Genomic DNA, 14993 nt, shown 5'->3' with positions numbered 1-14993 from the left:
GCTAATCCTTACTGAGCAGTTTGAGGGTGGAGGTTAGTAGAGCAGTGGGGCAATGGTGTATCTGGTAGGGAATTGATGCATAGTTGTAAGTCAAACAAAGGAAAAGCAGCCTCAGTATTCTGATCACAGTGGCTCCTTCCAGAGCAGCTTGCAGTTGTGCATATGGCAAATATTGCTGTGCTGTATTTATTTGTCAGCTGTCCCTTCAGTGTTGGTTATGTTGTACAATAAACAGCTTTGAAATTCAGGATGTAACATGGCACAACCTTAGGCAAAATGAAAGGCATTCGGAATGCTTCTCTTTCCTTTCTCTGTTTTGCTGGATGCTTTCAACAACAGCAAGTCACATTTCTTTCCCACTAGGTGCCAACGTGAAGTAAGTGCGAACTGGTACACTGTTATCACCTGGACTCCATATGCTGACAAAGTCAGCACCAAAAGGGCTGTTCTGAGATTTTCCAAGCTGTGGAAGCATGAAAAAAATTTGTGAACAACAGCAAACCCACATCAGTTTGATTCTGTTGTGACAAGCTGTAAGATTTGCCAGTGAGCAGCCTCCTCCTGACTCAGATGCGAGCTTCCTGGGCCATTACCTCCTAGTCATGCCACAGCTATTTGGACAGGTTCGTGGTAAATTAAAGATTATGGAGTAACATTATAAAAAGTGCTGCACATTAACTGCAATGAGCATGAATTAGGTTGAATTAGGGTTGAATTAGTTTGAATTAAGGCAAAAGGAATAAAGTGGAGATCTTGTAAATTTTGCTTCAGCATTTGGCACCAAGGTCTGTGTTTTTCAAACTAGTATTACAGGTTCACATAGAAAAGTCATTTCATTGCTACCATAGTACTGGAAACACCTACCCATGAGTTCTGAGACAAAGACAGGATTCTGATATGTGCATGATGTGTAAGGGACATGGGACGAATAGTGGGAAGGTGGTGCAAAATGTCAAAAAGCCTGTGATACATTCAAATCCAGCTCTTGGCTTTATGTTTTCCTGTAAGTGGAGCCCTACCTCCACACTCACTTGTCTACACAGTTCAAAGTCCCATTTGCTTCTGAATGTTGCCTGCCTTTTAAAGAAGAACTTGTCCATCTAAAGTCAGCTCACAAGGGTGCCTAGGGTACATAGGAACATCCCAGATAGGTGCTAGCTACGTGATCCTTCTGTAATGCTGGTAGGTATGTGTGTTCTTCATAAAACCACGAGTAAACATCAGCCAGTAGCTATTGAGGTGCAAGTGTTTCACGACTAGAAGAGGAAAGAGCTTCAGGACAACAGCCAAGATTAAATAAGAGAAATTTCTTGCTAGCGGAGAGCAGATTTTAAGTAACAAAGAATGTTGCTGAGGTCTCATTTGACTTGCAGGTGCCTCTATGTTGTATCTTAATCGATTGCTGTTAAATGGGGCTCTGTGAGTAGGACTTTGATCTTGAAGACAGGATTAATGTAGAGAGAGTCAGTTTCGGAAGTCTGTGGCTATTAGCTTGATCAAATTATACTCTGAAAATGGGTTAATAAATCTAGAGGAGAAGGAAGGGAGGGAAAGGTCTTCTGAATTATTCATAATTTGTTTCTCTGTTGACAAGTTTACATACAAATGAAATTCAGGTGGGAGAACAGAGAGTGTAATTTATTAATTACATATGAATTGGACAGACCTCTCCCTGCCACATCAAGATCTGCTTTCACAACTCAGCATTGCCTATGTCTGGACAACTTATTTATGCTATCTGATAAATCCAAGTTGTCAAAATTCAAAATCAGTATAGGATTGTTTTTCACACGTAGCATCAACTGTCCCCCATCCTCCATTATCAAGGGACTGAGGGGAAATTTGCATATAGAGAATTTTAGAGATCAAGTGTGCAAGGAACCAATTTATCAGTAGTTTTTTTTTTTTCTTTCTTTTTTATTTTTTTTATTTTTTTCCCCTCCAGGGTTTATTCTTATATCTATGCTTACAGAATGAACTTCAGCAATTTTTCTGGTGTAGACAAGACATACAAGTAAGTTTTCATCATTGCTGACAGTTAAATGGATGTGTAACTTCACATCAATTTTGGGTTTCTATACTTTTTTATCTTATTTCAAGTAAAAGCAAAAAAATATCCTTTGGGGGGCCCAAAGGTCATAACTCAGCTGAATTATGCTGTTAGTAAAATTACATTCTTCTTTGCAGCCCTGTGAGGATATGATAATATAAGTTTATGTTTATATATTCTGACAGAAAATGAATATATTCTAAATACCATCCCTGTCTGCTCGGTATTCAAGGGTTTGTTAACGCAGGATAGTCATGAACATGGATAGAAGTCATGTGGATGGGATTACCCGAGCATAAATCCTGTGGCATATATGTGGTCTGCGGAGTTACACTGTAGTCAAAAAGTGTGGGAGGAGTCCTGATTCCTCCTGGACGAAATGCCCTGGGAGATTTGGGAGCGGAGGTGGTTTTCTGGTGCTTGTAGGTTTACCCTGACCTCACAGTCCCACCCCCAAGGAACAGGAATGCATATTTGCTGCTCCTTCAGAACAACAGGTGGCTGTCTTCCCCCACAGGTGCAGGATGGAGGAGGTGATGAATTTGCTAAATAGTCATATTTGTTTCCTGTCTAAATGGTAGCAAAGATGGGAGCAAACTGTCTTTGTTCAAGTAATAAGTACAAACACTGGTAGGGGGTCTTCTTACAGAGATGCCCCCTGAGGCCAACAATTAATTTGAAATCTATGGCACCACCTGAGCCAATACCTGCACATAAGCTTTTCTCTCAGATCCACACATTGAGTGCATTCTGGAAATAGTACAGAGCAGTCAGTGACTCACCACTGATTGTAGTACAACTCCTTATTTTTGTAAAAATAAAAAACCAATTGACTGTTTCTAGCAGATGGGTAAGTGGGAAGGAAACAAACCGGTGGAGGGAAATGGTATAGATGTCACATCTACAGACCCAGAAAAATCCATGCAGAAGTTACAGTTACCATTCTTGTAGCCAAAGAAAGCCAAAGCCCGCTAAAGCCCACTCAGGAAACACAGAGCAAAACGCCCCAAGTCTTGTCTCAGAGGCACCATATCTTCAACTTTACGAATGAGAATGAAAAGGGGGGAAAGGCACACTTCTGTTTTAAAATGGGAAATGTAAGCTTTAAAATTTGCTAACATTGTGCAGACAAATGATGCACTCTGGGACTGTAGACATATCAAGTTGGAGTGTTTGAAATGGAGCTTTACCAAGGAAAATTTGCCATTTTTGTCTTAGAAGATAGGACTGCCTTCTTTAGTAGTATTGTATAGAAATACGGTTTGCCTAATATATGATGTGATACAGTGTAATGATAGATCAAAATGATTGCTATTTTATTTACAATACATTTATTGAATGAGTTTTAAACAGTTACAGGTGTCTTCTGAATTAACAGAAGGCAAAAACCCAGTCCTGACACCTACTTTTAGGGGCTTTTCAGCTGAGACCAGAGCAATCAGAATGCGGATCCCAGCTCCGATTCTGATACTATCATTTTCCACTAGTGGGCCTGATATTTTTTGTTAATATTTGAATCTGTCCTGCAGCTTCTTGGAAATAAAGCTTTTCTACAGATAGTTGTGCTGAAAGGTTGATGTGTTTTAGATGCTGATTTGATATGATAGTTCATTAATGATTCAAGTAAGCTATAGCTTTCAAATTGTGCATCAAGAAAATTGAGAGGCAAGCCAGATGTTGTGCCTGAGCTAGTCTGCACCCTGATGGCTGAATGCAGGATACATACCAGGCCATATGATCTGCATATGTTTCTGTTACACTTAAATGTCATTGACTAACTTAGTAGCCATCTGGCTTAGGTGGATTAATATTCAAATCGTCATCACACAGAATTTGGGCTCTTGTACAGTGCTGAGAGTAGCGTGAAGCCACCAGTATGGTTGTGAAGCCACAAGTGTGCTATATTTTCCTTGCACAGTCAACATGCTATTTCACAGATTAAACCTTATGTGGGGATTAATGGTGCTATTCAATATGAGGAAGCAGTTTTAAAATATCTTCATACTAAATACATCATTGAGAAAAAAAACTAGTCCTCCTCCCCATGGACCAACAGTATGTGGTATGGACGTTCCTTGCTGTTCTGTTCTCCCCACAGAACCAGCTAAAGAAGCCATGTTTCTAGTCCAAACAGCTCACAGACTTGTAAAGGTAAGCAAAGAACCAGATGTACACAAAGCATCTGAAAAACAAGTTTTTGTTACTATCACAAGTCCATGGAGTCAGTGTCATCTCTAATTTTAGCACTTTTTTTTTTTTTTTTTTTTTTTTTTTTGTGGGGAGTGTACATTTCCCAGGCCTTTGGAGAGGAGGGAATTGGCAAAAAAAGTGCATAGAAATGTGGAAAGTACCAGAGGTATAGCAGAAACAATCTAATTTGAAGTTTTTCTGTAAGAGGTAGCAGCTCTTCCAGAAGTGACATGCCACATTTGATTCCATCTTTCCTATCCACAGAAATGAAGTCTACCTCTGTACATCTTTCATGGGTGAGAGCATTGGGTCAGGCTGTTGTTCCATAAATTTAAGTAATCATTTTTTTCCTCACTGTTCCAAACGAGCCACCAGGATATCTGAATCCAGCCCTGTCTTTCAGTGCTCAGTTTGCTTTCCATCTGCACGTTCCCTACTAGACTATGTCCAAAGCTGTTCACACTGTTCATTATTGTAGTGCCAGGTCCTGGCATTTCTTCAGCTTTCTTTGGAGGAAAACAACTAAAAAAAGCTTTGGAAGAACTGATATGTGTTTTGAGACAGAAAACCCAACATGAATATGAGAGGAAATTTTATTCTGAATTTGTGTCTGTTAAGAGAACAATGCCCGTTTGATTCACAAACTTTACACTGCATTTTAATTACTGAGTGATACTGGGAAGGCTGAAAGATACAAATGTGTCTGTAGTCAGCTCAGTGAATATAAAGGAGAGCAAGAAAAGAGAGGTAGGGTGTCTTTTAATATTTTTTCTCTCCTGCTGCTCATTTTCTGTGATGCTTTCTTTTTATTTTATACCTTTGGTAAAGTTTACTTTTATTTTCTTCTTTCAAAAGCGACATCTCTTTCTGATATCTGGGATGCAACTGCTCAATGTATGGTGTTTAATGTCAGAAACCAATAGATCCAGCAGGTGATGAACCATTTGTATACTTCTGAAACTCTGTTGTGCAAATCTGCCATTCAAGTGGAAAAAAAAAAAAGGCAAAAAAAAAAAAAAAGAAGCAGTTAAGCAGTTTAAGGTTTTCCTTCCTGAATGGGAGAAATGTCTGAGAATTTCTGAACCACTGACCATTTCTTTATGTGCTCTTCATTTGAATAGGCTTTTTGCAGTTACATCACTTAACTTTGTTGAGTCATCTCTTTTCACAGCCAAGGAATTTAAGGACAGAAAGATAGGTCACCAAATACAGGGTCCAGCACACATTCTGGTATGAATCTCTCTGTTTTCTATTTGTATATATATATATTTGCTGTCATTCTTGTGACTTTTACCATTTTCTGCAAGGACTTTTGGAGAGATATGAGTCTGTTGACAGCAGTAGGTTTCCATAATGTAAATTTTATTGAGGGTGTTGCACACATGTCGCCTGTAGTGTCAACAGCCAGCGTGTCCCAGCCAGTCAGTGTCTGAGTTGCATGACACTCACCAGCTGCTCTGTGCTGCTGTTGATGGTTGTGCAATAAGTTGTAGGGCTCAACAGGCACACAGAGATTCTTTCCACCCCAATTGTGCTGAACAAAATATGTTTTACAAACATAGAGCTTTCTTTGCATTGGGGTCTCTAAGTTGTAGGAATCCTGCTGCGCATTTCCACATCTGTGAACTGCTGAGCATTCTCAGTGCTCTCTGGAGATGTGGTGATGGGAGAAACAACGTGCTTTAGGCGCAAAAGCATGGTGAAAAGCAAAATGAGAAGGATAGCCAGAAGTGTTAAGAACAACCCCACGTAAATGTACAGGCTGGAGTATTTATCTGCTGTTGTGTCTACTTCTGTAGCCAGAGTTGGAAAGTGGACACGGCCAGTCAGGTTTCCACGGAATTTGAAATAAATCTCAGTCATCGCTCTCTGTCAGCTTTGGTCCATTTTCCCTATTTATTGTCAAATTTCGTGTCTTACCTCACCAGACTAAAAGCAGGTCAAGAGAGGAGACTTAGAACAGATGGCAGGATGTCTTCTCAGTAGAATTCAGCAAGGAATGCTCCATCTTCTTGGTCTCACAACTGTTTCACAGAGTTAAGCAGACTGCATGAGACGGGGCTCTGTAAATCATTTTTCAAGATGCTCTTACAATGATAACAGGCACAAAACTTGTGTTTTACACTGCCACCAAGCTTCTCTTTTGTCCTGAAAATGCTCGGGTCCTTCTTTCAGTAGGTCATCTCCAGAGTGAGCTTTCTGCAGCTTCTCCCACAGCAGGTGGTTTACCCCTGTATGAGCCGAGGAAGGTTGCAATCTTTTCTCTCCTCATCCACTTTAGGTTACTGACACTTGCTTAAAATACATAGTTTTGAGCTTCTCCTTAGGAATAGTCAACAAGTTGTCTTTCTAGAAGGAAGAAGCAGAGAGAGAGAAATGAAACTATGTACCAAAATAGCCTAGCCTATATGTGCTGTCTTTGGGTAAGAAAGGAGTTAAATCCCATGTTACGCTCCTGTGAGCCACCCAGAAGCACTCAGCCTTTAATTTTAGAGAAAGACCATGCAAATTTAAATGTTAAAGTATCCTCTCGTAACACTTACTTCTTACTCATGGGCAAAAAGAGGCCCTACAGTGTATGGAATTAAATGTCAGAGAAGAAGGGAAGACAAGAATCTATCCAGAGTCCTCCACCGTGTGTTTCTTACTACTTAACAGGACCCCTGTTTCTGTTCCAGGGTGCACTCAGCAGGCAGCCAGAGCCCTCCATGGCTCACTGAGGCATCCCTGCCCCAGGACACAACACTTCAGTCACCCCTGGCAGCAGAACATAACAGAAATCTTATTTTGTCAGCACTGTGTTTTCTTCCAGCTGGGAAGAGAAAACCTAAATGCTGAAATTTCACTGTAAACAAAAAGCATCGTGTTCTGCTTTGATAAGACCAGAACTTTATTCTTAGCTGAAGCAAAAATGATAGCACTGAAACAACGTGATGCAGTCATTTGTAATGCTCACTGTGTACACACCTACGTGAGATATAAATAGATTAATATTAATGTGGTAACATATTGTGGCAGTCAGATTAAAATGAGACCTTAGGTCAAAACGACAAAAGCTCAGATGCTTTTATTTCACCCAAAAGACATATTGCTGCAAACCATTTTTTACTTTGATGGGCCCTCAGTTTCTAAAATATAGATGTTTTATTGACAAAGCTTGGTTCAGTTCTCCCCATGCACCAATGTCTTGCTGTTCTTCAGAGGGAGGTGGTTGAAATCTGGAGGCCTGAGTCATCAGGGAGCTGATTTTCAGGCTTTCATTACAAGCAAGACAGACCAACTTTGGTTCATGTGATGGGGAAACATCTGTTGTGTTGAGCTTTTGGAGGAGGGATGCTGGGAGCTGTCTACTCTGTTTTTACCTCCCAACTTACCTTCTTGAGTATCAAAACATTTGAGAGGACAACAATCCTATTTAGGGAATATCGGGCCAATTTAGGGAATAGTGCTTGGTAATAGACTTGCTAGGCTGGGCCAAATTGCTGATGGAAAACATTGCCTGGGGATTTGACTTCTGCATGGGCATTGGATTTTGTGCTGTACTTTCTGTAGGAGGGTGTAAGCAAGCACAGCAGAAAAGGGGTGCTTAGTATTTTTCCGGGGCCTGACCCAACACTTTTGGAACCTTAAAAAGTGGGGAATGGAAAAGAAGAATCTGTGGCTTAGGCAGGGCTCTTTAGCACATCTTCCACCAAAGTCAATGCTTGTATACTTCCAGTCTATCAACCTGGGCCATGATGTCTAAACTATCTGACCAGGATCGATCAGGTGCAGTCTCCAGCAGACATGAATCATGCAGGACTGGAATGAGAAAGGGGAGCAATGGAAATGAGAGGCTGATTTTCAAGAAGCATTCAGGCATCATCAATGTGATTTGCACTTCAAGAATCCCCTAGCTATGTTTGAAAAATCTCCCCTTAAACTCTCTTGGGCAAATAACAGTCAGGTTGTCAGGGTGCCTATATTCAGCAACACCTGTTTTTGTTAGAAAAACTGAAGTAACTCATGTGTATTGCATGTTTGCAGCAAGTGCTGCAATCCAAGCCAAAGCATGTTTTTTATGTGCAGACCACAGACTTCTCCAGAAAATAAGGTTTACAGAATACACAGAGAAAACAAGTAGAGTACTGTTTAAAAAAAAAAAAGAATTTTTTTTTTTGTGGAGGGGAGGTTACTGGCAAGAAATTGCCAGCCCATCCAAATCTAGAATATTCACAGAAAGGTTTGTTTCAAAAGGCTCAGCTTGCTGCTGAACAGCATGGAAGGATTTTAGGTTTGAAAGCTTCAGTCAGGATGTACTGGGGTTTAGTTTGGGGTTTCCCTCCTGTACACACTTCAAACGTCTTCTGGTGATTTCTCCAAACAACTGTTATCAGGATAAAGGGCAAACAAATTAATAACCCAGCCACAGCTCTATCAGACTGAGCCAAATAAGAACATCCTCAGATTTCAGTGATTCCTTTCTGCAGGTGACTTTGTGTGCTTTAAAATAAAATACTTCAGGTATATTAGATGTATTTGGTTTACACTGGAATATTCCTAGTCTTTCAAGATGTTTGTTTTCCTAGATGTGCAACCCCAAACATGAAGTAACCAGTCACCTGTGACTCTGAAACATTATCATGTAAGCCTTTCTGTGATAATGCTAGGTTATAAGCAAGAAAGGTGTCCACAAAAATGTTGTAATTAGTTAGTAATACAGCTATTAAGAACTTGGTGGCCATTTTAATCTCTTTAGCTGATCAGAGGAGACGTGCAACACGTTCCTAAAGTAAGAAATGGAAGGTGGAGGCAGTTGGTCGTGCAAGTGAATTCACAGCTAGGGTGGAGAGAGGTAGCATGAAGTGTACTTTGGGGGTGAATGGAAGCATGAGGGCTCTGCCCTATGTGCCTGTGTGGATGCCTCGCCTTCCATGTGTCTACAGGTCCCAGAGGTACGTCTGTGCTGAACCCAGAGACCGAGCTTGTGAACTGAAGGTGCAGCGTGGGCCCCCACAGCCCTCTGCCTCTTGGTGACACAGGCACCCATGTGGGTGCTGTATGACACTGCCCTGCAGTGTGCCAGTGACAGAGCAAGTGGTAAGTGTGCTTGAGCCTTCAGAGATACGGGTTGTGGAGGTTTTGTAGTCTCTTTGTCTGGTCTCAAGATCTCCAGCAGTGAGCAAAATGAAAAGTAAGGGATCCATGTCTGCAAAATTCTTGCAACCTTGTTATATTGTCTGCGGCATTGACTCCAGCAGCAGGTTTAGTGCTGAGGCAGAAGTGGGGGGACATGAAGGTGAGGGTCAAGCACTTTGGCTCTCAGTTATAGAGCAATACATCTTAACTCTGTGATTTTCCCCCTTTGCATATCTAAATGAAGATTGTTCCCTCATGAGGACTATTCTTGTGTTACACAGAAAGTGGAAATTAGAGGGTATGAAGGTTACTGGCCATATTAAAGCTGTGTTCTTACAGTATGATTTCTCTATTGATAATGAAATGCAGCCAGTCTGGAATCTGACATATGCATGAGTTAAAGTGCAGAGCAATGCCCTTGCCCATCTCATCTGCCGTCTTACTGAGAGCAAAAGCCAGAGCTGGTTTCACTCCTTAAAGAGCAGAGAGCCTAATGGCTTTACTTCATAACATTAGACTGCAGAATGCTAAGGACATTAATCTTAAGTTCAATAATTAACTACAAACCAAGACCTTGAATTAACAAAGCTCTACTGGGCTCTTATTAATAAAGGGCGCAGATTAATAGTAGAAAGTATTAGCAATGGGGAGTTGGCACAGCTTTCATTTTTTGTAGTCTCAACTGTAGAATTATCAGGAGCAATTAACTATTCAGGCTATTGAAAGCTGTGAAATTAACTACATCATTTCCAGAAATAGTTCAGTAGCTCCAGGCAGCCCCAAAGATTTTTGCTTTTTCAGTCTACCAATTATCTCAGTGAGTTTATCTTTTTGGATATTAGTAGATTCATATTTGCACACTCCCCAGTAAGGAATGTAAGCTTGAAGACCGTAGAGACCAATGGCATGTGAACGTAAGTGGGTACACAAAGACCTTGAAAAACCCGTGTATAAAGCAGGTTGGCATTAGAACCTTGTATGACTCAGAATACTGGAGGCAAAACCCCCCTGGGTACCCTGAGAAGCCCCCTAGTCCATGGCCAGAGGTAGTAAGTAGAGGTTTATCATAGAGCAGAGCAGCATAACTAGAGCCCAAATTCCCCGTGATCCAAGTTGTTGATGAAGGCTTAGTCATTCTTCTCTGGCTGGACAATACATCCGTTTCTAACAAGTGCCAAGCACCACTAGTGCTCAGTAATGCTCAGCAGATACAGACCGATTCCAAGCAGGCACTTATTTAGCAGTTTGTTCTCATTTTTAAGCAGAGATTAAACAACAACAACACCACCACCACAAGAACACACAACGTATTTCATTTAATAAAAAGACAGTAATGAAAATAGAAGCCCCAAACAAAACAACAGTAAGTTTTCTCTAGTGTGTGTCTCACTGAGACAGCAAATTTGTGAGCCAAAACTTCAGGGCATTGAAATTACCATCCTCCTTCTGCAGCTACCAGGGTTTGGGGAACATCAGGAGCTCTCAAGATCTGGCCTGTTCTTAGGAAGCCTGCATGGCCCCTCTGCACCTCATAGGTCACAGAGGAGCAGAGAGAAAGGAAGATTTTCCCCAGAACACTGCAGACAACACAAATCGATTTTGCAACTACAATAAATGTCTCGTCTCGCCTACTCCCTTCCTTTTACTCCTGTATTCAGTTTAAGTGTCACTTGCTAGCAAGGCATCTTTGAAAGTACAAGCAACTTTTCCGAGTTCCCTTTTACATTTCCACACAACACTAAAACTACTACAAAGAATAAAGTGGGACAGAATAGAACGATTACTCCAAGGCTGTTCGTTTAAACTGCTCTGTGCTGACAAGTGCAGAAAGGTTTCTTTCTGAACACAGGCACTGCTGGGTGTGTTATGTCTAGGTGACCTTTAAATTAAAAATAGCATTGAAGAAATGCAAACAAAGCATTAAAGTATCAATTCTGTTCCTGGCTTGCATTTTCTCCAGGGAGGATCTGAGGGAGAGGAAAGAGAGGGGTGTCTCTTCTTCCAGTGGCGGGCGGTGTTTTTTGTTCTCATGCTGAAGTGCAAGGTAGGATGTCAGGGTCTCAGCTGTGAGCGTGCATAGGAAGAGAACAGAATAAAGCATAGTTACCTTTCAGAGCAGGCAGGGGTGTTGGGACTAGGCACTAGAGCAGCTGTTTCAGACCATGAGCTTGCTGGTGATTTATCTAGGAACATCTCCGCCCAGGTAGTGGGATTTATGCAGGAAAGGTTTGTTGTCTTACGGCTGGAGTCAGGATATTGCCTTTTTAGCAACAGGCGTGCCAAACGCACTTTCTTCTCTGCTCTTGAATTCACATGGTTTGCTGGCAGGGGTGGCTCTTACTCCAGGTCTTGAGATGGCAACTGACTGACCCAACAGCCCCAGCGCTGATGCCCTTCCTTCGCAGGCAGCAGGAGAAGGGGCAAGGAGACTTCTCTGCGTGTGCTTCACCGCCTGGATGGAGGCAGCGTGCGGCAGGCAGTCCCCTCCCTCAGCAGCGGCAGGCAGAGCAGAGAGGATCGGGAGAGCTCCGGCGCTGCTGCATCTCGGCAGCGAGGAGGGAAGGGAGGGAGGCTGCGAGCTGAAAGTTTGTGCAAGGTTCTCCTTAACCCTTTCGTGCTTGCAAGTGGTAACCAAGGCTGAGCTGCCTGCTGATTGCGGAGTAAGACCTGAGCCAGGAGGAAAGGGTATCGGTTTCTCTCTCTCTGATTTTCTGGAAGTCGCAGAGGTTTTTGTTTTGTGCCTCTCGGAAAGGGTTAGCTGGGGAGGGTTCCCAGCTGGACTCCTGTCTGGAACCATGGACAGGTTGCTTCTTACCTGAACCCTCAGGATAGTCCCCAAGCATGGCTCTTTGGCATTGGTGCCTTTGGTGTATTTGTGCCCTTGTGTTTAGTGTCTGGGGAGGGCTCTGCAGCTGGTTTAGCTGCAGAGTTGCAGTTGCAGTTTCAAACTCCCCTGAGGACTCTATGAGTAAACATAACCCCCGCTTTGCTGTGTTGTGCATAAAAATGGTTTTCTGCAACTTATGAATGCATGAAGCACAATCTACCTTCAAGTTAGGTAGTGTGGCCAGCAGGGCTAGGGAAGTGATCGTCCCCCTGTACTCGGCTCTGGTGAGGCTGCACCTCGAGTACTGTGTTCAGTTTTGGGCCCCTCGCTACAAGAAGGACATGGAGGTGCTTGAGCGAGTCCAGAGAAGGGCGACGAAGCTGGTGAGGGGCCTGGAGAACAAGTCCTATGAGGAGCGGCTGAAGGAGCTGGGCTTGTTCAGCCTGGAGAAGAGGAGGCTCAGGGGCGACCTTATCGCTCTGTATAGGTACCTCAAGGGAGGCTGTAGCGAGGTGGGGGTTGGCCTGTTCTCCCACGTGCCTGGTGACAGGACGAGGGGGAATGGGCTTAAGTTGAGCCAGGGGAGTTTTAGGCTGGATGTTAGGAAGAACTTCTTCACTGAAAGGGTTGTGAGGCATTGGAACAGGCTGCCCAGGGAAGTGGTGGAGTCACCATCCCTGGAAGTCTTCAAAAGACGTTTAGATGTAGAGCTTAGGGAAATGGTTTAGTGGGGACTGTTAGTGTTAGGTCAGAGGTTGGACTCGATGATCTTGAGGTCTCTTCCAACCTAGAAGTTCTGTGATTCTGTGATTCTGTGAAGGCCCCATAGAAATGAGGCAGGAGCAGCCGCGGTTGGTGTGAGAACCCAAACTGTCCCGATCCTTCGCATTACCAAACCCTTTGGCCTGCATTTCTTAGCCCCCTGCACAAGGAAGGATGTTTTCTGTTTCTGTCCCAGTTCCCACACAAATTAATCTCTATCAATGAAAATTATAATTTGTCGTGTGTACATTCCAGGAGGGTGCCAAGGGAACAAGGTTTCCTTTGCTTTGTATGCTTTTTGCGTGGTGGCTCAGTGCGCGGGGCACAGATGTCCCTTTGGGTTGCGTTGCAGCAGGCTGCTGGGTTTTGCCAGCTGGAGGTGAGCAGCAGGCAGGCAGGGTGGCCACGGTTTGCAGCTGCAAAGCACCGAGCTGCCTGCAGCTGCAGCCAGCCGGGTTTCACGCAGCCTGAGCAGCCACGCTCCGTGTCCCTTGTGCCCCAGCAGCTGGGGTGGCTGGAGGCACTCAGAGGGTGAACCTGACCCACGGGCCCGTGCTGGTTTGTGGCCAGTGCCTGGAGGTTGTTTTTCCCAGCGTGTGCTTGGGGCACTGGCAGCAAGGTTCCCTTCTGGTAAACGGGTCCCACACGGCTTTGGGAAAGGGAATTTCATTCTCTCAGAATAGCTCTCCTGCTCTGCTTCCCCATGACCACACTGAGGAAGGGGGTCAAAGGGTAATGAAACACAGAGCTGCTCAACTCTTTCATCCTCCTGGGATGGAGGGGTGTCTTATAAACCCATCTTTCCATGGGCTTCAGTCTCTGGAGCTCACAAGCACAGTATATTATTGCAGCGTTGCACTATTTAGCTAAATAACAGATAGTCTCTATACAAACCCTGATTCCTCCACACTTTGGCACCGGGTGGAACCTTCTGAAAACCAGGACTTTATACAGCAGCTTTGCTGATTTATTTCACAATTCCTTTGTTGTAATATCACGTGCATTGCCCTATATTGCAGCCTGTGTCACGAATCCCTGCTAGGTACGTAGGAATGAAAATACAGTGATAAATCAGAAGGAATACTGGGTGCATTTTTCCCTGGAATCTGTGCAATTACTCCTTTACAAACAAACTACCTGACAGCACCTCCAAACCCTGGGCACGTGTCCTTTTATTTCAGAAGAAATAAGTGAGGGCTCTATTTAACCAGGAATTATGTTGCTGGATGATTTATGAGACCCAGAAGAGGCAGGCATGTGTTGAAATCCTGCAACCCAGCTTTCTATACAATGCTAATGAGCAGTCCTGAAATGAAAGCCTCTCTCTCCCTGTCCATGCAACACAGCTTCTCCGCTCAGCTCTTTTTCCCTTTGTTGATTTTGCAGTAAATTATCTCTCTCTTTTGTGGGACCAAGCTGCTGTTTGCTGGATGGGCACTCTTAGATTTCTTGTTTCCTTTGTAGCAGGGTATAATAAAGACAGATGAATTTTAGATAATGCCACAATTTATACCAGCTGAAGCTGATGAATGCTTGAGTGACTGATTGCTGAATTCCTGAATTGTTGAGAAGCGTGTAAGGCTTTCTCCCTATGTAAATTTTGGGCCAGTCAATGACAAATTTGTGTGACATAAATGAAGGTGTACAAATTGCCTTGGAAATACCCAGAGATATGAACCCAGTGAACATAATTTTTCAAGCAGTCGTTAAGAATTGGGGGCTGAAGAGTAGAGAGCTCATTAGGCTCCTTCCTTTGAATTATTTGACCTGTGCACCAAGCTTTGCATCTGCTCATTTTACACATCTTTCTCATAATAGTCCCACAGCAATCCTCGAGTGAAATTTGGTTTTAACAAGGAGCAAGTAAGATATCGGAATGATTGTTAGTGGCTATAATCTGTATGTTTCTTTAGGGATTCTTCTGTTATCCAAATTCATGAATCCTGTGAACAAACTAAAGTATACTTTGGGTCTTTAAACATTTATTTCAGTGCAGCTGCAGTGAATGGAGAGAGCTGGGCTTTCCTCTCCCCCACGTTGCTTTTG

The 14993-nt window shown here is 43.1% G+C and overlaps 1 protein-coding gene across 1 annotated transcript; it reads right to left on the bottom strand.

The window, feature by feature from the left end:
- Positions 1–5269: 5269 nt before the first annotated feature.
- SERTM2 (serine rich and transmembrane domain containing 2) lies at positions 5270–11840 on the bottom strand. The gene is made up of 2 exons (XM_032196248.1): positions 11466–11840; positions 5270–6589 (listed from the first exon to the last, which is right to left on the bottom strand). Exon 2 carries the CDS (start codon positions 6101–6103, stop codon positions 5825–5827), a length of 279 nt encoding a protein of 92 aa, XP_032052139.1. The 5' UTR covers positions 6104–6589; positions 11466–11840; the 3' UTR covers positions 5270–5824.
- Between the last annotated feature and the right edge of the window lie 3153 nt (positions 11841–14993).

Source organism: Aythya fuligula, chromosome 13 (genome assembly GCF_009819795.1).
Source record: "Aythya fuligula isolate bAytFul2 chromosome 13, bAytFul2.pri, whole genome shotgun sequence".
Taxonomy (NCBI): Eukaryota; Metazoa; Chordata; class Aves; order Anseriformes; family Anatidae; genus Aythya; species Aythya fuligula.
Note: the sequence above shows the minus strand (reverse complement) of the source record. Positions and strands in the feature narration are given on the sequence as shown.

Excerpts from the sequence above, each read along its gene's own strand:
- SERTM2 (XM_032196248.1), bottom strand. The coding sequence starts at position 6,103 with ATGACTGAGATTTATTTCAAATTCCGTGGAAACCTGACTGGCCGTGTC.